General features: G+C 51.8%; 2 protein-coding genes across 16 annotated transcripts in view; one reads left to right on the top strand and one right to left on the bottom strand.

Annotated features, from left to right (window-relative positions):
• Positions 1–291: 291 nt before the first annotated feature.
• Positions 292–12,167, top strand: TMEM37 (transmembrane protein 37). Of its 2 annotated transcripts, none has more exons than XM_005572946.5 (2): positions 292–811; positions 10,304–12,167. In XM_005572946.5, the coding sequence occupies exons 1-2, from the start codon at positions 788–790 to the stop codon at positions 10,874–10,876; spliced, it is 597 nt and encodes a 198-aa protein (XP_005573003.3). In that variant the 5' UTR covers positions 292–787; the 3' UTR covers positions 10,877–12,167. The 2 variants fall into 2 exon arrangements, with proteins under 2 accessions (XP_005573003.3, XP_005573004.3); XM_005572947.5 differs by lacking the exon at positions 292–811 and adding an exon at positions 4,991–5,058.
• Positions 12,168–13,245: 1,078 nt separating this feature from the next.
• SCTR (secretin receptor) overlaps positions 13,246–26,455 on the bottom strand; it is an 82,478-nt gene continuing 69,268 nt past the window's right edge. For 3 of the 14 annotated variants that reach the window (XM_005572948.5, XM_074008876.1, XM_074008875.1), the window contains 6 exons: positions 25,504–25,564; positions 24,232–24,301; positions 21,020–21,111; positions 19,080–19,206; positions 14,730–14,771; positions 13,246–13,666 (listed from right to left, as the gene is read on the bottom strand). In XM_005572948.5, coding sequence (XP_005573005.3) covers positions 13,517–13,666; positions 14,730–14,771; positions 19,080–19,206; positions 21,020–21,111; positions 24,232–24,301; positions 25,504–25,564 — 542 coding nt within the window. In that variant the 3' untranslated portion in view covers positions 13,246–13,516. Of the gene's footprint in view, positions 13,667–14,431; positions 14,772–19,079; positions 19,207–21,019; positions 21,112–24,231; positions 24,317–25,503; positions 25,565–26,455 lie in introns of those variants that run through there. The other 11 variants (XM_065525382.2, XM_074008877.1, XM_065525385.2 and 8 more) reach the window with 9 other exon arrangements.

Genomic DNA, 26,455 nt, shown 5'->3' with positions numbered 1-26,455 from the left:
GCAAGAAGGAAAGACTCAGGGCAGGGCAGGGCAGGGAAACTCTTTGGCCCCCAGCCAGCTCACATTAAAATGCGGTAAACAAGGTCTGTGTTGCAATCAGGCGCCTGAGAGGAGGTCAAGGAGGTTGAATGCTGGGCTGGGGCTCAAGGCAGAGGAGGCAAAGGGCACGGGGTGGCCTGGCTGGAGGGAAAGGAACCAGCCTGGAGAGGTCTGGAATCAGGAAGCCATGGGGTGGGGGCTGGGAGAAGAGGAAGACCTGGTGGGTAAAGGCGGGGCAGCAGGAGGAGAGGAGAGGGAAGAGGCCATGGGCCACAGACAAGGCAAGACCTGGGGAGGTCAGAAGTACAAGGCACGGGCAGCAGGGAGGGCGCGTCATCCTGGCACCACGCAGCTTGCCCAGTGAGCTTTAAGACACTGCTCCTTGCCGACTCCCTGCTATTACCTCTGGGTGTTTGAAGTGTGTCTGCCCCACCTCGTCCCTCCCACCTTCCAACTCCTCAGAAGAAAAACCTCCAGCGCTGGGAACTACCTCCAAGACTAAATCTCCGCACAGAGGAGTCACCTCTCAGATCTAAGTTTCCCCAGGAGCAGGGACCACCCAAACTTAGAGCCCCTGGAAACCGGATGGTCAAGATCATGAGTTATTCGGACTTATGCATATGCCGGCCAGGACAGTGCACCTGACACCTTATGCACATTGCCTCATGGGATCCTCACGACACCAGGAGGGAGATGCTTCCCAATTGACAGAAAACCGAGAAGCACAGAGGGCAAGTATTTGCTCAGAATGCATTCGAAGCCTGGTTCCTCTGTAAGCAAATCTTACTGACCAACCCCTATTTAGGGACTGGGCATGGAGTGGTGAAAGAGGGAAAAAGTCCCAGCTCTCATGAAGCTCATGATATTTTAGAGAGGGAAAGAGACAATCTAGGAAATAGACAAATAGCCACATTCAGCGAGTGATCAAGAATTTACAAAGGTAAAAGGGTGGCAAGTGGCGGGGGCGGTGTTATTCTGGCTGGGAAAGTCAAGAGATGTCCCTGAAAAGGCCCTAAGGCCCTGCAGACACCCAGGGGGAGGTCTTGGCAGGAAGGTGGGGGGATGGGAGGCCAGGAACCAAAGCTTCATGAGCCTTGGAAAAGAGGGATGGGAAGATGCTTGAAGGGACAGAGGAAATGAGAGTGAAGGCTGTTCCACAGGCATCCAGGCTAGAGAGGAGGGGATCTGGGGTGGGCTGAAGTCAAGCAGGCGCTGGAGGGGCAGAGAGGAGAGGATGCAGTATATGGAGGGTGTGAGGGCAAAGAGAGCAAGAGGATGCGGAGCCTGAACTAGGGAGGCCCAGGAGAGAGGAGAAATGGACAGGTAGGTTTTGACTCTAAAACTCAAGCACTGTTCCATTGACAGGGACTTTGTCTTTTTCTTCTTTGTCCCTCATTGGTCAGGACAGTGGTGACAACACAGTAGGTATTCAATTACTTCATTCATTTAGTCAGTGAATATTTATTGAGAACCTACTACATGCCTGGCTCTGTCATAGGCACCGGGGATACACCGGTGAACAGGACAATGTCCTTGGCCTCTTGGAGCTTACATTAAAAGGGGGAGACAGGACAAGTAAATATGTGTATGTGAGCAGAAGGGAAAAGAGAATGGAGGGGCTGTTTTAGATGTGGGGGTCATGATAAGGTGACATCTGATCCCAGACTTTAAAGAAGTGAGCTGGTGAGTCTTAAATGAGAGAATCTCGGGGAAGAACATTTCAGGCAGAAGCAACAGCAGGTACAAAGGCCCTGAGATGACGAGTGTTTGTTGACCGAACAACAGATCTAGTGCTTGTTGACTGAATGATCAGGAATTGTGTCCCTACCAATACACTTGAAACTCTCTAAGGAACATGCCTGGGTCTTCCTCATCAGAAAAGAGTGGTCAGAGGGGTAGGAGGGAGCCACTTCCTGCCTTTCTTTACGCAATTCCTCTTTCCCCAGCCCTGGCCAGGCCTAGAAGCAGGGGTCAGGGAGGGTCAGGTGCTAAGTCTGTCACAATCTGGAGAAAGGGCAGAGAAAGTCAAAGAATAGGCAGGCTGTGTGCTGTCCCACGGCCCAGCACTCATGCCCACGCTGTTTCTACTTTTAACACCTGGGGGTCCACCCGGTCATCCAAACCCCACCTCTGCCCCTGCCATGACCCCCCTCACACTAAAACTCCTTACTTCTCTGGTCATTCTCCTGGTGCGTATTTGTCTCTGCAGGGTTTAAGGGAAAGCTTCTTCACCCTCTGAAGTTTCAATGAAAAATAAACTCACAAAAGGCACATTAAATGGAGAAAAAGGTATATCCATTAATTCAACGTGTATACCCGGGGAGAATGAGAGAGTTGATGCCCACCCCTCAGCAGTGCTCAGAAGCTTCTATACTATCCTGGTAGAACAGGTGATGGGAGAGGGCAGAAGAGGAATTCTGTAGAGGGCTGAATGGATCAGGGAATAGAGATTAACTTGCCGGGTGTGGTCACATTCTTGGTCCTACAGGGAGGAGGAGAAAAACAATTGTTCCTTTTGGTGGGTCTGGATGTTAGGCAGATAAAGGAACTTCGATTTCATCCTGTGTTTTGGGAGAGATGGTGAAGGGAGGGAAGGTCTGAGAGATCTTCAGACTTCTTCGGTTGGGTAAGTCAAAGCGCCACGCTTTGGGACTTCTGACCCCAATACCTCTCTGGCTATCGCACCAGGATTTGAGAGGGCTGTGGATGCTGTCACTCCCCGCACCACCCCAACCCCCTAAGACACAGAGGGACCTAGGAGACTCCAGGTCTTAAAGTCTTAGCTCAGATTCCACCCGGATTCTGGCCATATTCCCAGTCCTCATGTGAGCATAAGATGATCAGAACTGGATAGTCACTTCCTCTTTATTATTCTTAAGTCATTTCTGCTTCTCCAACTATCTTGCTGACAAAGACATGTTGCTCTAAATTCTACTGATTCAAGACTTTTCTATTCTTACCAGCAAAGCATAACAGGCCGCGAGAAACATGCCTGACCACACACAAAATTGGAAAAGGCATGCAGTGGGTGCAGATGACCCGACCTAACTGTTCCTTCTGATTTTAATTCCAGGCACTTCCCTCTTGGCCAGGTGAGATGCTATGATCTAGAAGGTCTCTCCCACAGGGCATTCTTAGGGCTCAGTGAAAGGACCCCCACCCCAACAGGACAGGTCTTCCTTTCCCATGTGGGCTCTTTATCCAGAACCCACAGCTGCAGAGGGTCTGGCTTCTGGGACCCTTGACTGGGGAGAAAGCAGGTGGGGGCCACGGAGGGAAGGCCCCAGAGCAGAGAGGCACCAGGCTGGCTGAGCCTGGCCAGCTGCCCTTTGCCTTAGCTCAGTGGTTATCAAAGCCTGGCCCCCAGGCCAGCAGCACCAACATCACTTGAGGCCTACTCAGCCAGAAACTCTGCATTGGAGCCTCCCAATCTGTTTCAACAAACCCTCCAGGTGACTCTGGTGCAGAATGGTGGCAAGAACTCAAACCTGGACTAGGCCTGCCGGGTAAGTGGAGTCCCGGCTCTCCGGCAGACTCAAGTGTGGGTGGCCTGGGCCAAGCCCTCCTGTGCCTGGGCCATTTCTCCGTTTGTCAAGCCCTAGGACTGGGGTAAAGGATTTGACAAAGTCTCTTGGGCAGGGATGGAATCAGATGAATATCTAAGTGGAAGATACATAGACAATTGTAACTACTCCTCTTTCTCACATGGCTCTACAGGGGAAAACAGATGAGTGCAGTTGCTTTGTCTTTGGGTAAAGTCACCAGGAGCTGCCTGCCTGAGTGAACCAGACAATTTAATTTATGCCATTTAGTGAAGGGTCTTGCTTTACCACCACATTTGAGGAGGGGCGGCATGGAAGCCTCTCTGTTGGAATTTGTGACCCTTGGACGCTTCTCCCACCTCCATCCTTTTTGGGCGGTAAAAGCTTTTAGGTGCTGCCTCTTTAAGAACTCAGATCTGGCGGGAGGCCGTGGCTCACACCTGTAATCACAGCACTTTGGGGGGCCGAGGTGGGCGGATCACCTGAGGTCAGGAGGTACAGACCAGCCTGACCAACATGGTGAAACCCCGTCTCTACTAAAAATACAAAAATTAGCAGGGTGTGATAGGGCGCGCTTGTAATCCCAGCTACTCGGGAGGCTGAGGCAGGAGAATCGCTTGAACGGGTTTGGGGTTTGAACCCGGGAGGCGAAGGTTGCAGTGAGCCGAGATCGCGTCATTGTACTCCAGCCTGGGCGACAAGAGCAAGACAATGTTATAAAAAACAAAACAAAAAAACAAAAAAAAACCCTCAGTTCCTATCGAAGTGGAGAAAAAATAACCACATTTGTTTGGCGTATTTGCACTTTTAATAGTCCCTGAAGAGTTCAGGAGGAAAGCAGAGTTTTACATCCCCTTTGAGGGACGCAAGTAGGATTGCCCAAAAGGTTCCACTCCGTTTACACTTAGCGAGGGCCCGGCAAGAGCCCCACCTTTCACATTCATTTCCCTTACTAACCGAGGCTCCGAGACGCTAAACAAGTAGCCCAAGGTCACCCCGCAGGCAGTAGAGCCCCGGCGCGTGCCTCCTCCCTTCGGACCCTGCCGCGTTCCCAGAGGCTCGACTCAGCAAGCTGGAACAGGAACCGAACCCTCGGGCCCTCTGTCGCCTTCCCGGCCCTCGAGGAATCTGCGTCCCAGGCGAAGCGGTCCTCGGAGGTTCCGGAACGTCGGAGTGACTTCCCGATCCTTTACCCTGGGACCCGAGGGATCCCTCCCCCCGAGTGCCGGGTCCTCCCCGCGGCTCCCCAGGGGCTCCTCCGGCCGCCCTCGCTGACTCAGCGTAATCTGAGCCGCGGAGCCCGCCCGGGGTTAATTGCCGAGCTTTGAACGCCCCCTCCCGCCCCGCCCGCCTCCAGCAGCCGCCCCGCCCCCGCGGAGAGGTCCCGGGCAGGCGCCAGCGGCCACAGCAGAGCAGCTGGAGGGAGCGAGGCTGCAGCGCGGCCGCCGGGCGCAGCATGACTGCCATCGGCGTGCAGGTAGCCGGCCCCCGGCGAGGCGCTGACCCGGGGTGCTGCCCCGCCGTGGGAGGTGGGGGGGTGGCGGGACGGGGGGAGGGGCGTACCCACCGCGAACTTCAGCGTCGGCCCGGGGGTGTGAGCGCCCCCAGTGCCCGCCCCCTGTTGCAAACCTGGGTCCGGAGGAGGCTAGGCGGGGAGCAACCTCGAGGAGCCTGCCTCGCATAGCTGCTCCCGGGGCGCGGACTCTGGCTGCCTCTCTTCGCGGCCTTGCAAGCACCCGAGGCTCCCAAACTTCACTGAGAAATATTTCTTCTCTTTGGTGTCACCAGTGACTTACTGGTCGGTTTACCATAAGGGTTCCCCTTTGTGAGAAATGAGGCGCATCTGGGGTGGAGGAACACAATCGACTTGCAAAGTGAGGCTTATGTAACAGGATGCGTCTCTTGGGAAGCTAGACTCTTCTGGGGGTGGAGGTTAGGAAGACCGTCTCCCTCCCCAAAGCTGCTTTTGGGGTGCTGGGCTGGGGGTGGACTCGCTGAGGCGCGAGTCCTCTGGGAAAGGCTCTGGGGAGGGAAGAAGCCCGTGTCTCCGAAGGCTTGGCTTTTCCTTAGCGGAGTGCGAGATGTTTATGTTGGCTAAGAACCTACACATTCCTACCCGCTCCCTCGGGTCTGCTGCTCCCCGAAGGGAAGTCAGTGGGTGGCGGTACCGCTCCCCAGCGGGCGAGCTTCCTTTCCGCGCAGCTCGCCCGCTGCAGAGTCTAGCCGCCGGACTGTCCCCGGGATTACAGAGGCCCGTTGACTTCGTGTAGAAACGCTCAGCCACAACACTGACCTAGTAGATACTGTTCCGCCCAGTTTATACCTGAGGTAACCGAGACTCGGAAGTAACGTGCCCTCAGTGGCTGGCCAAGGAACAGAATCAAGATTCAAACCCAGGGCTTTCTGGCTCCAAATCCCACTGGCTCCTCCTGCCTTTACCTAACGGGAGAAACCCTATCCACAGGCCACCCCCAAAACCTCTTCTATAGCCAGAACCTAGGCACCTGGGCGAAGCTGGGCATGGGACGCAGGGAATTCCTCCCCTTTGTTCTGGAGCATGTCTGGAATCCTGGCCAGGCAGCGTGCTGGGACAGACCAGGTGCCGTCCCTCCCCTCCAGGAGCTTACAGCCCTTGTGGGGAGAGAGACTTGGAAACAGGGCATGGAGGGAGCGAATGCTCAATTAAGAGAGGAGGAAGCCTGGTAGCAAGGTGAGAGCTCAGCTGGGGAGGCCACAGGCTCCAGGTGAAGGGTGGGTGCTCCGGCCACTTCTGGGGTAATAACTCTTCATCCCTGCAACCATGACTTGCCAGGGGACAAACACAGGTAGGAAGCAAGTTCTGGGTCATGCAGGCAGGGGTGGGCCCGGCTGGGGCTGAGAGGAGCAGAGGCAGGCCCGCTCATCAGAGGCTGTGAACTTCCAGGATGTTGATGATGGTGACGGCCTCACCTGGGTGGCGGGGGGAAAGTGGGTGATGAGGGGGAGCAAATACGGGAGACATGTTGGGGATGTGGCGAATGAGTTGGGAGGAGCTTAGGTTGTCTACCTGGGGGTGCTTTGGTTAAGGGGAACACATGAGGCCCTGAGTTATAGGAGGAAGACCATGACACTGGACTCAGTACCCCAGTAGTGTCAGGTGACCCTATTCTATAGGTCACAAGAAATCATTCAGGGTTACAGATGAAAAAGGAAAATGCTTACATTTTTAGCAGAGAAGTTAAGGCTCAGAGAGATTTAAGTGATTGCCTAAAGGTACCCTGCAGGGGTCCTCCAGGTCAGGGGCAGGACTTGACCTCCCCGTCCCTTCTTTTCCACTGCATACCTGTCCAGCTGCCCTCCAGGAGCCGTTTCAGGCCCTGCATCACTGAAAGCTGGCGGAGGTGCGGGGTGGTTAGGAATGAATACTTCAATATGTGTTATTGTTACTAATATTAATAGCTACCATGAGTTGGGAGCAGTCCCTGTACCATGCATCTTTATATGCAGGATCTCATTTGATTCTTGGGAGTTTCAGCGGTGGCCGGAGAGTTTAAGTGAAGCTCTACTTTGGGGCAGGAGGGGGAGGAAACGAGATGAGGTCAGCTGTCTTCACTTTCTGATTCTGACGTGACATCTAAGGGCCTGGAGATTAAAGTCCAGTCTGCCTAGGACAGGTGGGGCTGGGGAAGGGACTGGGGACGTGCCTGTTTTCCAGCCAGCATGCTGTCTAGGGTTAAAAGGTTTCTGGGTCCTTTGACTCGTTCTCTGCATGTGGTGCTCCTCCTTTTTAGGACCACTTATCATTCTCTAGGGACCTTGTAACCTTGTCAGGTGCCTTCATGGCTACTACGACTTTCCTGCAAGTGTCATTAACTTCATTTTCTAGATGAGAAAACAAGGGCTCAGTAAGTGAAGGAACTGCCCAAGGACAAACACCTCTAATGGTTTGTGGAGTAGACATAGGTTTTCAAATTTTCCTTTGGTTTCTTTCTTACCGGTAGATTTGTTTTGTGTGTGTAATAAAATGCAGTACAGACCCCTGGACCCCCAGTGTCCCGAGCAGGTACAGGGCTCAGTTGAAGTGAGGAAGGGGATGCAGCGCCAGCCTGCTCAGCTTCCCTGCCCACCTGGCTTCAGCACTGGAAGCCCCACCAGGCGCAAGGGGACACAGTTTGAGAAGCACAGCCCATACGCATAGCTCTGTGTTTTTGACTGCACCCAGGCTGCCTTCATCTCAGCACCTGGTCCTAGCTCTGGCATGGCCCTTGAGGCATCCCTCTGCACGCACCTTTTCCTCACCAAGCCGGGCATGGGGCGCAGGGAATTCCTCCCCTTTGTTCTGGGGCATGTCTGGAATCCCCGCCAGGCAGCGTGCTGGCACAGACCAAGTGCAGTCCCTCCCCTCCAGGAGCTTACAGCCCATGTGGGGAGGGCTGTAAGGGCTCAGTACTGAGCCCCTAGCACAAAGGCCCTGTCCTTAGAAGGCCCTAGTCAGTATTTATTCACTGAATGGATTCCACCTCCTGTATATCATACGATTGTCTGGGCAGCCATAACAAGCTTCATTGCGATTTAGGTGAGTGATCTTGGGCAAGTCACCTGCCCTCTGCATAGTTTCCTTCTCTGTACACCCACCATGGAGCCTCCTACTTTATCAACCTCATAGGTTTGAGAATAAAATAGGATCCTACTTAAGGCAGAGGTGCTAAAAGCAAACTGCATCCTTATTCCTGTACCCCTGAGGTTGAAATTAGTGGTAGCTCCTGTGTCTGGGGCATGTGAGCAGATACCCTTGCCAGGCTCTTTGACCAGGAGTCTCCCAGAAGCAGGGCTTTATTTTATGTCTCACACAGACAGGAGTGGCCCAGACCTGCCTCAGGAAGCCTCCATTCGCCCATGGCATAGGACACACCCTGTGTTCCTCATTGCTCCATTCTCCTGGGTCCTAGCAGTGACCGTCATGCGTGCCTGTTTTGCCTACCTCCCAAATCAAGGTGTAACCTGGCAGCTTCTTCTTCTTTTTTTTTTTTTTTTTTTTGAGACGGAGTCTTGCTCTGTCGCCCAGGCTGGAGTGCAGTGGCGCGATCTCGGCTCACTGCAAGCTCCGCCTCCTGGGTTCATGCCATTCTCCTGCCTCAGCCTCCTGAGTTGCTGGGACTACAGGCGCCTGCCACCACGCCCAGCTAAATTTTTGTATTTTTAGTAGAGACAGGGTTTCACCGTGTTAGCCAGGATGGTCTCCATCTCCTGACCTCGTGATCCGCCCGCCTCGGCCTCCCAAAGTGCTGGGATTACAGGCGTGAGCCACCGCGCCTGGCCAACCTGGCAGCTTCTAAACACACTTCAAAGCAGGTCATTTAATGTATGACTGTGCAGGAGACTCGGTTTAAAGGGAGCTTCAGACGGAAGTGACAGTGGTTGCAAACGACCTTTGACTTATCTCACAGCTCTCCCTTGAGCACCCACTGAATGCCCAGGTATTGGGGACACCGCAGTGCATAAACACAGAATGTGGTGTTGTGGTGGTTGGGGGCTGCCTTCCCAGAGCACATAGTGTTGGAATGAGACAGAAATAATATGTAACTACAAACTGTCCTCAGAATGGTGAAGAATTTGAACAGGTGCCTGACACAGAAATACCAGGAGGGGCCTGACTCTGGGTTGAGGGGGCAGGAAAGCGCTCCCAGTGGAGTAGACTTTAAGCTGAGACATGAAGAATGGAGAAGAGGTGTTGCCCTGGCGGGGTGGCAGGAGCTGCGGAAGAGCCTCTACAGGCTGAAGAGCCAGTCATCTGAGGAAAGAAAGTTCTAGACATGGGGAGAGGGGAGTGTGCAGGGAGTTGAGGTTGGGTGGGGAGGCGGAGCGGATTGTGAGGGGCTTGTGGGCAGTGTAAAGAGTTCCTGAAGTCTTTCATTTGCTTTCTGGGTCAGGGCTTGGGTGCAGTGCCCGGGTGGTAACCTTGAACTGTGAGATGAGACACCTCACTGGACACCTAGCCTGGCTTGCCAGGAGACCGGGGTGGGGGCACCTCCTTCCAGGGCTGAACCGGAAGCGGAGGAGAGCTGCAATGGCCTTCCCATGCCCAGACGCTGCAGGAACAGACAATGGGGCTGGCAAGCTCTGGATAGGGTACGGGCCGCACAAGTCTGAGGGCAAGGTGCAAGCATCACTTTCAGTACCAAGAAAAACAAGGCGATAGCCTAGAGTCCAGGGCTGCACGTGGACAGCTCAGAATGATCAGGTGGGTGGAGGTTAGGACAAAATTGTGTGTCCTGGGCAGATGGAGGGAAACAGAACCGTGTATTGATGTGCTAATGTCTCAGTGCTTGGTACAACCCTGGCAGCTCTGCCAGGCCGTATTCTTGTTTTTCATACAAAGAAACCGAGGCAGGCTGCATGCTCAAGGTCATGGGAGGCAGGCACGACAGGTTTTCTGAACTCAGAACTGACTCAGATTTGTCGGTCGGTTTGGACTTCTCACCCACTCTAAGATCACGAAAGAAAGCAAGCTCAGGGAACTCTTAGTGCCTGGTGAATACTGGATGGCAAATGCTCACAGGTCTAGAAGGGTGGAAGGGTTCCCCAAAATGGTGGGTCTGGTCTGTTCCGGGCTTCACAGGAGACCGGAGCAGAGAATAAGACTGTGGGAAGCGGGAAGGAGGGCGCAGGGGTGTTCCCTGCAGAGGTTCCTGGGGGCATGGCAGGGCTGTGGCTGACAAGGTGCTTCCTATGGTATTTTCCAGGCCCGGAGGCCTTTGGGCCAAAGGCAGCCCCGCCGGTCCTTCTTTGAATCCTTCATCCGGACCCTCATCATCACGTGTGTGGCCCTCACTGTGGTCCTGTCCTCGGTCTCCATTTGTGACGGGCACTGGCTTCTGGCTGAGGACCGCGTCTTTGGGCTCTGGCACTTCTGCATCACCACCAATCTGAGTGCACCCATGTGCTTCAGAGACCTGGGCCAGGCCCACGTGCCCGGGTTGGCTGTGGGCATGGGCCTGGTGCGCAGCGTGGGCGCCTTGGCCGTGGTGGCCGCCATTTTTGGCCTGGAGCTCCTCATGGTGTCCCAGGTGTGCGAGGACAAACACTCACGGCGCAAGTGGGTCCTGGGTTCCATCCTCCTCCTGGTCTCTTTCGTCCTCTCCTCCGGGGGACTCCTGGGTTTTGTGATCCTCCTCAGGAACCAAGTCACACTCATCGGCTTCACCCTGATGTTTTGGTGCGAATTCACTGCCTCCTTCCTCTTCTTCCTGAACGCCATCAGCGGCCTTCACATCAACAGCATCACCCATCCCTGGGAACGACCATGGAAATTTTAGCCCCCTCCAGGGACATCAGATTCTACGAGAAAGTGTGGTCAAGATGGGACTTTTCTAACAGGTGGCCTCTGGTGGGGCTGAGGTGGGACAAGGACCTTGAAATGGCTGCCTCTTTGCCAGTGACTTGTGGGTGATCAGCCAGAAATGGCCGGGGGACCTCTGCAGCTGATGTGCAGGGCCAGAGGCCAGGAGGGCGCCTCAGGGCCACCAGCTGCACAGACCTAGCCAGATGCTGATTTTAGAAGAAGAAAAAAACATTTAAAAACTCCTTCTTGAATTTAATTCCCCGGACTGGAACAGAGTTGGAAGCAGCGGCGTAACTGGTGCCTGAGCTAGCTGCACAGCCAAGGATAGTTCATGCCTGTTTCATTGACACGTGCTGGGATAGGGGCTGCAGAGTCCCTGGGGCTCCCAGGGTCATTAAGAATGGATCGTTCTTCCAGCGAAGGGTCCAATCAGTGCCTAGGACTGTCTTCCACCAGCTCAAAGGGCCTTTGTATGTGTGTCCCTGGCTTTAGCTTTGGTGGTCAGTGCCAAAGAGGCAGAGTTCAGGATTCCCTCAAAATGCCCTGCACACTGTAGGTTTTCAAACCATTTGACTCGGTTTGCCTCCCTGCCCTTTGTTTGAACCTTACAAACCCTGGATAACCCCAGCTTCTAGCAGCTGACTGTCCCCTCTGGGAGCTCTGCCTATCAGAACCTTACCTTAAGGTGGGTTTCTTTCTGAGAAGAGTTCTTGAGCAAGCCCTCCCAGGAGGACCCACCTGACTGCTAATACACAGCCCTCCTCAAGGCCCGTGTGTGCACGTGTCTGTCTTCTGTGAGGGTCAGACAGCCTTAGGGCACCATTTGTAATCCCAGAACACATTTCACAGAGCAGGTATCTAGATCTGCTGGACTCCACAGGAGGTGAGGGGGAGCAGTGAGAGCCTGGGTAATGATTAGCACCCATGCTGGGGATGCATGGAGGTGAAGGGGGCCAGGAACCAGTGGAGATTTCCATCCTTGCCAGCACATCTTTACTTCTGTTCATGAAAGTGCTCCCTTTCTAGTCCTTTTTCTGCCCAGAAGTAGGTGAGGATATTGAAGTAGGTGAGGTTATTGCCCTCAGCCCATTTCTTTCTACACAGACTCCTTGCCCCTCCCTCACCTGGTGAATTCTGGCTCCCAGCAATTGCATGGGTTTTTGGTCTCTGTCCCGCTCTTGTCACTGCTCCAGGTTCCTTTCCTGGTCTGGGCTGAGCACCTGTACCTACCTCTATTGTGATGTTTTAAAATTCTTATCCCAGGATGCATGGAGTCATGAGGCAGTCTGCTTTGTAGGATGTAAGGCCATGGACTTTAAGGTTGAACTACCAAGATGCCCAGAGTCCACGGAGATCATCCCAGAAAGGTTTCCATGAATTGATCGGTTTTATGGAGTACGGAGCTCACCAACCACACAGGCGGCATCTTAGCCTGGGAAATGGGAACCTGGAGCAATCTACAAGTTTCAAAGGGGATGCGTAACCCCCTTGTCTCTTCACGGGGAGGGGATGTATGGCGGTGGGGAGTCAGGGCCCAGAGAGGGATGCACTTGTCCAGCGTCACCCAAAGCCAGGAGTAGAGCTGACCCACCCACCAGCAGGATGCCTTTTCCTTGACACGGAGGGGAGTTTCTCTACTTCTCTCCAGAACGCTACCCCCTGAGCACTAGTAGGTTTGGTTTTGTAGAAGCATTCAAAAATTGAGTCCTTTTTCATCCTCACATGGGGGCAGGGAGCGCAGATATTCAAAGGAACCGAGAGCAAGAGTGGAGGGTGAGACTGAAGTCCCCAGGAGCTTGGAGGGGCAGCAGGGAGAGCACAGACACAGCCTCGGAGCATGGGCATTTGAAGTCAAAGGCCCTGCACTGAACTTCTGCCATCTCTTTGCTTAGTAGCTTGGGCAAGTCATAGGGCTTTAGTGGACCTGTCTTCTATGAAATGCGATCATGCCCCATTTCCTGCTGTGTCTGCCTCAGGCTGAGGACATCTGTGTGAAAGAGCAGGAAAAACAGGGGTGTGCCCCTCACACCCTGTTGGGGATAGTAAAAGGGACTGGGGGCCCTGGGGCTTCCGTGGCCTCCATGGTGACTTCATCCTATTATTTTAGCTGTTGTCCTGAAGGTTTGGGTGAGAGCTACTAACCAGGTGAGTTACAGTAGGAGACAGACAGAATCTGCTGAGGGCAAACATTTCGTGTTGACTGGGCCTTCTAATCTTGTTCCTGAGCAACTGAGCTGGGGGACCAGCGAGGAGCCCTCCTCCTGCAGGAAGGGGTTGGGAGCAGGCCAGAGCATACACCCTCACCTTGTGTCAAGGCAAAAGGATGGACAAATACAGATCAAATCTCATCCCAGGCACCCTTTATTTCCTTGTCCCTTTCTGGGACCCCTGAACTCTTCCCAGAAGAGCAAACAAACCAAATCCCAGGCCCTTATCCTGCCCCACAGTGCCCCACATCCCTTTGGAAGAGTCCAAGACCTGGGAAGGGGCTTCTACAGCTGAAGCAGGGTATATTATAGGGTGTCTGCTGGGAAGACGTGCCCTCCCGCAGCAGTGCCCAGCCGTCTCAGGACCTGTCTTGGTCTCTGTCCGTAGGTGGCCCTGCTCCAGCCTCTCAGATGATGCTGGTCCTGCAGGTGCCCTGGCTCTGCTCCAAGTGGCTGGCCTTAGTGCTGTTGCTGAAGGAGGAGCTGAGGGCCATGGGGTGCAGTGGGAGCTCACGGAGGTGCCACTGCTGCCACTTCTTCTGAACCTCCAGCTGCACCTGCCCGGGAGACCAGCCATCAGCCCAGGAGGAGAGGACAGTTCTGTGCCTGGATCCCTGCTCACGCCCCCGGGGACTCCACGCAGTGGCAGGACAGCCGCTCCTGCCCAGCTGTCCTGTCCCCTAGCCTGCAGGCCACGCAGATTGACTGTTTCCAGCCCCAATGTCCAGTAGTTACTGAGGGTCACCTCTCTCCTGGGCACATGCACCCACAATCTCATTACATTGTGTCCTGAAGAAAGGACTTGTGCACCTTGGAACAAGTGGATACTTATTCCCATGAAGCCACCCAAGCTCAGAACTTACCTGGGACCCAGGGAGTTACTCTAAATTTCCTTCACAAGTGCCAGCTGCAGCAGCTGAACGTTTGAAGCTAGGCTTGATGTTTGATTTTTGGGAAACATCAAAGGTCATTCCCATTCAAGTGCAACAAACCAGATAGATGGTCAGTAGTCACAGAAAGGCTTAGCTCATGTTGACTACATAGCTCTGTATGCCCAGAGCCTGGCGTCCTGACCCAAATGCTCTGTGTGAGGCTCGAGTCCTCAAAGTGAGTATGCAGTCTCCCAAGGAGTCACTGCTCATCTGGAGGTCCCTAAGGATTAAGCTGCAGACAGTTCTGAGTCACCCATTTTACATATGGGCAGACTGAGGCCCAGAGCACGGCAGTGACTGAGATCGCCCATTGAGCAAGCAGCAGGGCAGTCAGGAACCTGGGTTCTGCTGAACTTTCCTCCTGCATTTGCTGAACAGATCAACGTCGGCACCAGGAGTGCTTGTTAAAACACATTTTCTCAGACTCCAGCCCAGACCTATAGAATTTATTTCTGTGGAATGAGAAACTAGGAACAGGGTCCAGCCATGGTTTTAACAAGCCCTCCAGGTGATTCTGTTGCTCCCGTTAAGACTTGTAAAAGAACTGGCCAAGCTCCCTGCCACCATACCCAGGACTCCCTCTGACTCTTTCTATCCCCCTTCCTACCACCCCTCCCAGGTAGCTCCTGACCCGGAATCCAATGGCTAGGAGCTCTCCTGGGTACCTGGGTGACCCGAGACTACTCACCTCCCCGTTGAGGAAGCAGTAGAGGACGGCCACCACCAGTCCCTGCCAGATGAACAGAGGCAGCAGGGTTAACTCAGGTGCTCAGCATGTGACCTGAACCAGCTGACCAGCTGCACCCTCCCCAGGTCTCTTAATCACCAGCTACAGGCTCATTTCCCCACCTCTCTTGCCTCACTGGGAATTAGGCTACCTCTTGTGGGCTGCCCACGGTGCCCCTGGCTGTGCTGGCTCACCCAGCGTAAACTGTGAACTCCTTGCAGCCAAGGGTAGGCTCCCTTTCGAACACATGTGGTATCAGGGACAGGTCAGTAGGGGCTGCTAACCCAGTCAGCCGGGCTCAGGAAGTTCACCTGGGAGCCACAGGGATGGGTGGCACCTGAAGTGTGCCCACTCTGCTGGGAGGGGTGTAGGCGGCCCAGGGTTGCACCCTGGGCCGTGCATGGTCTTGTTTCAAGATAAGCTGGAAATTTGAATATGTTTAAATGTAGATAACTAATTCAAATTGAAAAACAAATGTGTAGGCAGAACAAACTATGTACAGGCCCCAGCCAGCCAGCGGTGAGCAGGGTTGGACCTCCCTGCTTAATGGACAGGTGGCTGCACCTCCATGCTCAGAGTTTTATGTTTCCTGGTGTGGTGAGGTCTATGCCTGTAAGATCCTCCCTCCCTGGTATTTGGAGCTCGCGATTTCCTGATGGTGCCCCCAGGATCCCGGTGTGGAGCTCTGTCAGGGGAGGGACTCCAAGCAGGCTGGGGTGCCTGCTTGGAGCCTAAGAGGCCTACAGGTGAGCAGGAAGCGGTGTCGCTGCGGTGTATTCGCCCTGCTCCTCTCCTTTCTCAGGGACCCACCTCAGGCCACCCTTCTCTCCCTTACGGGCCTGCCCTCCCCACACAGAGGCCTGACCTCAGATGGCCCAACTCCTCCTCCCTAGTCCACCCAGGCCTGCCTGTAGCTACTTACGAGATTGGAAAGGACCTCAAAGGGTGCAGAATCAGCTCATCGATGGTGGGCTTAACATGTACAACTTCTCAGGGATATTGGCATTTTAAAAAGAGTTAGAGGCAAAGCTGGAAGGGTTTGCTTTAGAATTTCAGGTATCAATGACTGCCACATAGACTGGGGACTATTTGAGGGGCAGAAACACTCAGGGCATTGGTTTCCAAGTTTTGCTGCACATTAGAATCACCTGGGACCATTTGTCCATGCTGCACTCCCCAGATCCCAGTAGCTGGGGGCATCAGCAGCTTTTAAAGATCCCCAGACAGTTCCAACAAACAGGCATCATGGTCTGGGAACTACTGTCAGAGAGGCAGTGAAAAGCATTTCAAGGCAGGCTGTGAAATAAAACAGACCTGGATCGGAGCACAGCTAGGCCTGAGTAATTGTAGGTCCCAGGTGCTTCATTTAATTTCACCAAAGCCCTTGGAGGCAGGTGAGAGGATCTTCACCTTACACGTGAGGGAACTGAGGCACGGAGGGGTTTAGGCATGCCTGGAGCTCTGTGTGCTTGGCCCAGAGCCACGAGCAGGCCGACGGTGCTGCCCATTGCGTGGGCTAGGGTTGCCTGGCCTCCGCTGCCCTGGGGTCCAAGGACACATTTTCACTGTTCAGAGGAAGGAGTTAGCTGTGCTCCAGGGTATATAGGGCAGACCGCACATAAGCCAGCAAGTTTACTAATCTCCACTGTGATTCTGCAATCATTAAGAATGAAGACTTTGAAGAATTTTAATGACATGAAGAAATGTTCGTGATGGGCATGATAGAGAATTAAACAAAACAAGCAAGATACAAAACCATACACATCATGATCCCAATTATGTGTGTGTGTGTCTTTGTGAACAGAAAAGAGACGGAAGTAAACACACCAACATTTTAACAGAGGTTATTTCTGGGTTATGAGATTCTAGTTTTTTTTTCTTATTTTTCTTTTTTAAAAAAAATTTCCTTATTTCCCAAATTATTCACAATAAGCAAACATTATTTGTACAACCAGAAAAAGTAAATAAATTTTTTTTTTTTTTTTTTTTTGGAGATAGAGTCTCACTCTGTCACCCAGGCTGGAGTGCCATGGCACGATCTCAGCGCACTGCAACCTCCACCTCCCAGGTTCAAGCGATTCTCCTGCTTCAGCCTCCCGAGTAGCTGGGACTACAGGCACACGCCACCATGCCTGGCTAATTTTTTGTATTTTAGTAGAGACAGGGTTTCACCATCTTGACCAGACTGGTCTCGAACTCCTGGGCTCAGGCAATTCGCCCGCCTCAGCCTCCCAAAGTGCTAGGATTACAGGCGTGAGCCACCGTGCCCGGCTGTAAATGTACTTTTAAAGAGTATGTGACAGTGATGGTGTTATTACAGTTGTATGTGTTCTTCTTAAGCCCCGCCTTTTAGAAATGCATACTAAAGTGTTTGCAGATGAAATAACATGATGTTTTGAATTTACTTAAAAAGATGGGGGTAGTAGGTAGGGACAGAGATGAAACCAGACAGGCCATGAGTGGATACTGCTGAGGCTGGGGATAGGTAATGGGATTCACTATCCTACTGTCTTCACTTTCGTATATGAAAGACATTTTTGTGTGTGTATATAAGAATATATATACACACACATATATATTTATAAAACTTTAAAAGATCCTTTTCCTTCAACAACAATCCTATGAGAACATCAGAAAAGTGCTTTTGGTTTTCTCTTGACAAGACATTTTCCCAGGGAGGTAGTCCACAGTCCCAACCATTAGCCCCAACTCTGAGGGACAGGAAGTCTCCATCCATGGCCAGGCAGACCCAGGTGCAAGCTCTCAGCATAGTCCGTTTTCTGAGCCAGGTCAAGTCCTTCCACCCGACTGGTCCTTAGATCCTCTACCTGCTAGATAGGCCATCGTCTGCCCAGCCTCCCTGGACGTTACAAGAGCAGTGGTGGGGAAAGCTAGCTCCCTAGCCCCCAGGCCGAGAGGAAAAGAATCCTGGATTAAGCCAGAGGCTGAGTTCTCTGAAGGTCTGGGGCCCTGACAGGGGCTACTGGGCAGAGAGCCAGCTTAGAGGAGGGTGTGGTCTGAAGGTGTGGGTAGGGCAAGACCTGACTCCACTCGGTGGGTCCCCAGTGACGCATCCTCCCTAGAACCTTTAAGTAACAGGAAGACCCTACCCTGAACAGAGCTCTGGGGATGAGGGGAGGGTTTGAGCCCCTACTCACAGGCCGAGGCCACCCCACTGAAGGCTTGGCTGGACAGTCTCACCCTACTGTGGAAATGTTATTAAGGACTAAGTTCTTTAAAAAAAAACCAACTGGGAGAATTTTGTCTCAGGCCCTAGAGCCTATAATCACTGGCTTCTCCTGGCCATTAGTTTGATTTTGTCTTATGGATATGAGAAATCCTGAAACAATTGTTTCGTCTTTGCTTTGGCTACTGGGAAGCTCCCTACCACACTTACGACCCATCTCTCCCTCCTGTATAGAACTTTATCATATTTGTTTCTGTGTAGCAACCCAGGCAGTTGTATATTCTTTTTCTCACTGATCCTTCATCTGCTTATTTTTTGTCCTTTGTATGTTTTTCCCAAAAGCGACACTGCATTATTTTTGGAAGGAAATAGCTATGAGTAAATAAACAAACGGCATTGTGAAGTTTGGGATTCATGTTCAGGCTCCCTCTGTCCAAACACGTATACTGTTGTTGTTGTTTTTTAACTTCACAACATCTTGTTGAATTAGTAGGTAAGTGATTTTCCACCTCACTTTTTTAAAGTCAGTTTTTAGTTTTAATAATTTGCATATGCACGTGGTTTCAAAGAATCAAAAGGATTCCTGTTACGGAACCAGCAGCCACCTGACACCCTGCCCTCACTTCCTGTTCCTCAGATGCGACTACTCCTTGGAACTCTCTTAACTGCTCCTAGAAATTATGCTGATGTCGCTATTTGAGGAGTTTTCAGTCTAAGGAATTTTCTACGGACTTCCCAGTGTGAAGATGACGACAGTGTTCTCTTCCAAACACCCGCCCCGCACTCTTGCAAGGCTCATCTTCCTGCCTCAGTGTTTGATGACTCAGCCATCGCGGTTACGTTATTTTGACCATGCATATGCTGTTGAGAGTTGTACAATATAGTGTACTGGGGCTACTTTTCCTTTTTATTTTCCCTGAAGTCAGTTTCTCTGTCTCTCTTAGTTTTATCTCCCACTTCCATTTGACTGGTGGGGACTTGTAGCACTGTCAGGTCCGACCCCTTCTTCCCCTGGGTCTCCGCCAGATAAGGCATCTGGCTCGCTGTCTCTACGCCCTCCACTTCTCCCTAAGCACACAGAGAACTCCTCTTTTCGGCAGGCAGCCCCAGTCCCGGAAGCTTACCTGGAATGAGCCAAGGGCCAGTTCAAAAAACAGCTGCATCTCCATGGCGTCCTCTGGGGAGAAGGCGAAGACGATGTAGTGGATGCCAAAGAGGGGGATCAGCAAGAGAGTAGACCTGGCCAGGCGCCTGGGGACACACAGAGACTGCAGCCTCCACTCTGCCTCCCTGTGCCCTTCTCCTCCTGCGGGCACACAGCTGTGCCACTCCCCAGCTCGGGACTGACTGCTGAGGCTGGCTAGCAGTGCCCCACACTTTTTTGTTTTCATTTTTTATTTAGAACATTTCTAACTCCCACGTATCTATCACTCAGATACAACAATTTTTGACTCATGGAAAAGCCCCAAACTTTCTGATCATGCAACTCCATCCGTAAAAAGAAAAAAAAAATCGGTACCTACACCATTAACTTTATCAATTACGTGCCTATATCACTGCTGCTCTATGTCTAACATCATCTAAGCAAAGCCAGGTTTCTCATTTGCTAGATAATAAATATCTATAAGGATAAATTCTTGTATTTGCTTCCCAGGTTAGAGTTGCCAAACTTAGCAAATAAAAATACAGAATCCCCAGTTAAACTTGAATTTCAGATAAACAGTGGACACCGTGTGGGGGTATAAATACTGAAAAACGATTTGTTGTTTATCCATAATTCAAATGTAACTGGGCATCCTGTATTTTACCTGGCAACTTCATCCCAGGCCTCCAGGAATCTGACACCAGGTAATCCAAGCCACTGCCAGATTCTCAAACACAAAACACCATGGAGAAGGTCTCTGGGGGACACTAATTTGTCCTGTTTTTGTTTTGTTTTTTTCTTCATTTTGAGACGAGAGTCTTGCTGTGTTGCGCAGGCTGGAGTGCAGTGGCGCAATCTCGGCTCACTGCAGCTTCTGCCTCCCGGATTCAAGCGATTCTCCTATCTCAGCCTCCTGAGTAGCTGAGATTACAGGCACCCTCCACCATGCCCGTCTAATTTTTCTATTTTTAGTAGAGACGAGGTTTCACCATCTTGACCAGGCTGGTCTCGAACTCCTGACCTCAGGTAATCTGCCCACCTTGGCCTCCCAAAGTGCTGAGATTACAGGTGTGAGCCACCGCGCCTGGCCACTAATTTGTCTTTAATATAATTTATGGGCTGAATTATGTCCACACCCACTGCCAAATTTTTACACTGAAGTCTTAGCCCCCAGTACCTCAGAATGTGACTGCATTTGGAGAAAGGTCTTGAAAGAGGAGGCTAAGTTAAAACGAGGGTGGAGTGGGGCCTAATCAATCAACTGGTGTCCTTAGAAGAGGAAACATGGACACACAAAGGGACATCAGGAATGCCCACACACAGAGCAAAGGCCCTGTGAGGACACAGCCAGAAAGGCCAAAGAGAGAGGCTTCAGAAGAAACCAAACCTGTTGCCACCTTGATCTTGGACTTTCAGCCTCCCGAACTCTGAGAAAATACGTATCTGCGGTTTAAGCCACCTAGTCTGTGATATTTTGTTATAGAAGCCCTAGAAAACAAACATATTTCTCTCTAACATTTGAAAGGTCTTAAGTATTTTTGGATCACACACTTCCCTAAAATCCGATGAAACCGAAGGTCATCCTCCTTTGAAAAATACACATACTGTTCCTACACACATTTGTGTGAATTTCAGTCTTTAATGCACATGTGGAGACTCCCTAGCCTTGCCCTAAGGATAAGATCTCTCTGCCTTCGGGCTTCCTGCCTGAGATTTCTTAGTGTTTCCATCCCCATACAGTGTCTGAAGCTCTACAGTCAGACCATTCCCCCCAACCGCCCCCATGCACCTGGTAAACTTCTTAGGACTAGGTCTGCAACTTTTCCTCCATCTCCAATAGCTAGCACCAGTTGAGTACATAGTAGGTGCTCAGTAAATGCTTGCTGACTGACCATGCCTCAGTCTTCGCCCTTCACTTACTTATAATGGCTGACTTCATTTCCTCTTGTTTCCTGGGTTCTAAGTTTTCTCATCAGGATTCTTAGAATGTTTATAAAAAGGATGAAATTAATCTGCAAAACACAATGCAGAGGTGGAGCTGAAGGTATCTTGCTTTTCCAGCCACCTCTCCTGGCCCTGTCACCCGGACCTGAGGGCAGAGAAGACATTGCAGACATCACAGCCAGGATGGCTCACCACTGCTGCCCGCCCTTCCCATCCCCAGTCCTGGTGAAACTGTCTAGAGTCCATGGCTGGAGGCAGGACTCCCTCCTACCCTGGGCTGCAGGGGCTCTAAGGTCTGCTCAGTTGCAGGGCAGATCACTCACCCTTGCACAGCATTGGACGCCCCTGGGGATACTGTTAAAATGCAGGTCTGGGGTGGACCTGAGAGTCTGCATTCTAACAAGCTCCCAGGTAATACAATGCCAAAGCTGACTGACTTTACAGCAGTGGTTCTCAAAGTTTAGGGTACCCATTGCTGGGCTCTAACCCCATAGGCTATGGTTCAGTAAGTCTGGCGTGGGGTCCAAGAATTATTATTTTTAACAAGCTCCCAGGTGATGCTGAAGCTGCTGGTGTGAGGACCAGTTTGCAGGTCAGTCGCCAGCTTCAAGAAGCCACCCTTGATTACTTCCCTTTCCTGATTCACTGTATTTAGGGATAATATTACTGTTTAAGAGCACTTAAAATATCTTTTTTTTTCTTACCAACTATGATCGGGAGATAAAAATATCTTAAAAGCTCAAATGCATGTGCCTGTCAAACATGTATGTGCCTACTTATCTGCCAATTCAACTGCCAGTTCCTGAAGGTCAGGAACGCAGTCTTTTTATTCATTTTGGTGTCCCCTCCCCCAACCCCAGTGCCCAGGGCCAACAACATTAGGAAGTTGCCCACGTGGTAGCATCTCTCCCTCCCTCACCCACCTGCTCCATTTTATAGAAACAGGGATCAGTGGAATCACCCAGCCTCACACCCGCATTGTCCACACAAGCAGCCTGGGGCCTGGGAACACTTGCCAAAAGACACAGGATTAGTGGCCATCTAGGACTCCTGGCCCAGCACTGCTTTTCGGGGAACCCTGCTTCTCTGCAACTTGTTGTAAGCTGGCTATGCATGCTGTCAGCTCATTGAGGCTATTTAGTTTAATTTTGTTTGCCTTAGAGTTGTATTTAATTTAACAGGGAGCACTGGAAGGCAAAAAAGAAAGAAAGGAAGAAAGAGAAGGAAGGGAGGGAGGGAGAGAGGGAGGAAGGAAGGAAGGAAGGAAGGAAGGAAGGAAGGAAGGAAGGAAGGAAGGAAGGAAGGAAGGAAAAGGAAGGAAGGAGGGAAGGAAAAGGAAGGAAGGAAGGAAGGAAGCAAGGAAGGAAGGAAGGAAGGAAAGAAGAGAAAAGAAAAGAAATCTTTAAGGTCCCAAGAATGAGTCTATTTTGAAATAGTGGAATTCCAGGCCCCATGCTAGGTTGGTAGGGAGATACTTTGCATCAGGAGTGCTCATCCAACATCCTCAATTGCTGAATAAACTACAGTCCTCTGAAACCAGCCCCAGACACTGGAGCTGGCTGTCCTTCATCCAGGGTTGTCCTGGACTGGGCTGTCCAAGTCCCAGAATAACAGCAGGGCTGGCTTAACTAAATGAGGAAACAGCATCCGGCATGAATATTATGAAGCCATGGCAAATCAGTTTCTCAAGGAATTCCACATGAAACAGGAAAGCTCACATCTATTGCTAAATGAAAAACAAACAAACAAAAACCTAATTAAGGCTTTTGAAAAAGAAAAGTATGTCTGCTCAAAGAAAAAGATAGGAAGAAAAACACATGGTCAGAACATATATGTAGCTGGGAGAATGATGAATGATTTTTTTCCTTTTTAAAAAATACATTCTGTGCCCGGCACAGTGGTTCACGCCTGCAATCTCAGCACTTTGGGAGGCTAAGGCAGGCAGATCACTCGAGTCCAGGAGTTCAAGACCAGCCTAGGCAACACAGTGAACGCTCATCTCTACAAAAAATTAGCTGGGTGTGGTGGTGGGAGCCTGTAGTCCCAGCTACTCTGGAGGCTGATGTGGGAGGGTCACCGAGCCCAGGAGGTGGAGGTTGCAGCGAGTCATGATTGCGCCACTGTAGTCCAGCCTGGGTAACAGAGACCTTGTCTCAAAAAGTAAAACCAAAACAAACACTTTGTATTTTGCATTTTTTGCTCAGATTATATAATTATAAAAGAAGGTTGTCATGGAATGGCCCCCTCCTCTCAACCAATCCCAAGATGCTACCCAGGCAGCTACTGGAAGAGAAGGGGCCCTGTCCTGTGCCCTCTCCCCCTACCCCACGCCAGCGAGCCTGGCAGGGCATTTGCTTTCAACTGGTTCTGCAGCCTTGGGCATCCCTGAGCTGTCCGTGTGGTCGTTATTTCCAGCCGAGGCACTGCTTCCATCCACGAGATGATTCCCATGTGTCGCCATGTGCCTTCCCTCATCTGTCCCCGTGCTGAACCATACCCATGGGCTGGGCTACAGGACTCGACCCTGGTACACAGCAGAATCGCCTGGGGACCAGTACCCAGGCCTCTTGCCAGAAAAAGAAATAGAATCACTAGCTATCAGTATTTTTAAAAAACTCCCAGGTGATTCGAAAGGGCACCAGGATTGACACCCGCAAGCTGCTGTCCAAGATGGCCACCCAGCATCTCTTCCCTGGGCCCCCCCCTGCAGGCCTGAACCCACTCGCAGCATTGCAAAGTCCCAAGACCATGGCCCCACTGAGCTTCCCCAATCTGCACTCCCACCCTGTTCAGATCTCAGCTTAGCGACTCATCCCAGGTTAACGAGCAAATCCCTAGAAAAATGCTCAAGGCCCACAGGTCTGAACCAGTGAAGGTGGAATTTCAGGCCAATGGGAGCCAGCCCGTTTAGAACAAGGAGCTCTGCTCACCACACTTGAGCTGCTGCTCGTGGGAAAGAACCAGGTTCGCAGACTCTTGCCTCCAGCCTACCCCTCATCCCACTCCCCGACATTCTGTAGGGGGCAGAGCTTCCACACCCCACGCTGCTTACCAACATCACAAACACTGTGGTTTATCCCTCCTGGCACCTACAGGGAGCCCTGTCCCTCCACCCTCTGCCCCTGTGGGCTGGTCACCATTTCTGTCTCTCCCACTGATCCCCAGTTCGGGAGAGGAGGGCCACTCACCAGGATGGAGAGGATCACAGGCCCACGAATGATCCACCAGATGGATGCGTTGGCATTGATGTCCCAGCACCTAAGGGAGGGACAGCTGGGCATGGTTACGAGTGGGAGCTGGGCTGACCAGCAAGGACATGTTCCCTGAGGTGGCCCTTGGTATGAAGGACCCATGTCTGTGGCACTGAGCCCCTGCAGTGGTGTGCCCAGTACCATTAGAACCCCGCCCCTCCTGCCACCCAGGAGCACTGCTGGGGCTGAGGGAATGGCCACCTGTCTCCCTGCGAGAACCTGAGAGCCGGGAGACTCCCAGATCCAAAAGTTAGCTCACTGTCAGAATTCCCCAGCGAGCACGGTGGCAAACTCAGCTACCGACAGAGGCCAGGAAAATGACATCAGTAAGGGAAGTGATGGATGGCTGACATGTGACCTCAGGATGCAGGGACATCAGGCCTGGAGAGTACTTAGCAAACTGGGGAGTATGTACCCTGTCCCAGACGGCCACAGCTCTGCTCCAGCTCATTTTTCCACGAGGAAAAATGGAACATGTTAAAGGACCTCTCCATTTTTTTTCTAGACGAACTGAAAATCCAGACCTTTAAAAAAAGTGAGTTCACCCAATACAAAAATTACTTTGAAGCAATGATTTCGGGCTGAATTTGGACTACAGACACTTGGATGTCTCATTTGACCTCATCCACTTATTGGCCTGGTTGTGTCATTATGCTCCTGAGAAATCAACTCTCATGCTGCCCCGCTGCCTCACCGCTGCCCTGCTGCCTCTCCTCTTCCCCAGCTGCTTTCACGCTTTCTTCCCATGTACCTACTCCCAGGTGCATCCCCTGGGCTCACTGCCACCCTCAATGCCTGACTTCTTTAGAGCCTGGCCCTGCAGGGCTCCTAAACACCCAGGGGTGGAGAGGCATCCAGGAGGGAGATCCTAGGAGGAAGAAAAAGCTGGGCTGGCCCTTCCTTGAGCTTCCTCCGCGGAGCAACACCTGCCTGGAGCCCCATAGCTCTTGTCTGGCATCTGACCCACACACAGAGCGGACGGGCAGCAAGAAGACAGGACGGCCAGGATGGTGCAGGCATGGCCAAGGCTGCTCAGCCCACCTGGAAACTCACACCTGGGAAGCAGTGGGCATTAGTCCAGGGAACTCATCTGTGGCTTCTATTTTGAGAAAAAGGCCTTTTCTAGATGGCTCCAAAGAAGTAACTACGCTGTTTGAAAAGCTGGACGACGTCAGAGACGTTCTTGTTATCCTCCTTCCATTAGCTTACCCAACGTCCTCCAGAAGGTGTCTGGCAATAGCCCACAAAGCAACAAAAATGGCTGGAGAACCTGAGGATTAAAAAAAAAGGGAGGGGCAGAGGAGACAGGACTCAATTTTCAACACACATATGAGAACAGGACAATCGGTTACCCCGGCCCAGCTACTGAGCAGGTGCCAAGATTTGGTTTCCACAGAAACCCCTCTGCCATCTTGTGCCATCTTGCATAAATGTGGCGCCGTGTGCCTCAAGGGTGCCGGGCATGCCCTGGGGATTACGGCAGAATCAAAAGGATCCCAAAGGTCACTTGGTGTTAGGGGTCTCCTGGTAACCCGGGCCAGACTCCAGAGGACCACTGCAAAGTATAGAGGGGCTGGGACTCCTGGGCAGGCTCGTGGACCCATGGAGGCAGCTGGTAGATCCCCCTTCTCATACTGCGATCTGCCTGGCCATGTGCAGCGGGGAGGAGGAAGCGGAGAAGGGGTAGACGCAGCTCATGAAAGAAACGTTGATTTTATTCAAATATTGGCTTGTAAAAAGCTTGGCCATTTAACAGCTAAGGTAAGTCATCACTGTCATGTTTAAACAAAAATATATTTCGGACTAGAGATGAGATCAAGTCCACAAGAATTTAGAAGAGAAAATACAACATTTCCTGACTTCTAGTTAAACATGGCAAACTGAACTTATACATTTATCCCTACTTGCCCTGTAGCCCCTCTAAAATGATAATAAAGAAATAGAAACGGTAAAAGCCTATAAGGACAAAGACTGAGAAGGAAGGGCAGAGTAGAGGAGAGATGGCAACAGGCTTAGGCACACAGAAGGTTGGCAGAGGAGTGGCAGCTGATGTCCCGAGCAGAGGAAGCTGAAACAGAAGTGTTGTCTGGGGCAATGCTGCTAGAGAAGTACCCAAGGATGCTCTAGGGCCAGGGCACTCGGTACCCAGGAGGCAGGTGGC

This window comes from Macaca fascicularis, chromosome 12 (genome assembly GCF_037993035.2).
Source record: "Macaca fascicularis isolate 582-1 chromosome 12, T2T-MFA8v1.1".
NCBI classification, from domain to species: Eukaryota; Metazoa; Chordata; class Mammalia; order Primates; family Cercopithecidae; genus Macaca; species Macaca fascicularis.
The sequence above is the reverse complement of the archived record's forward strand: the minus strand, read 5'-3'. Positions and strand labels throughout refer to the sequence as shown.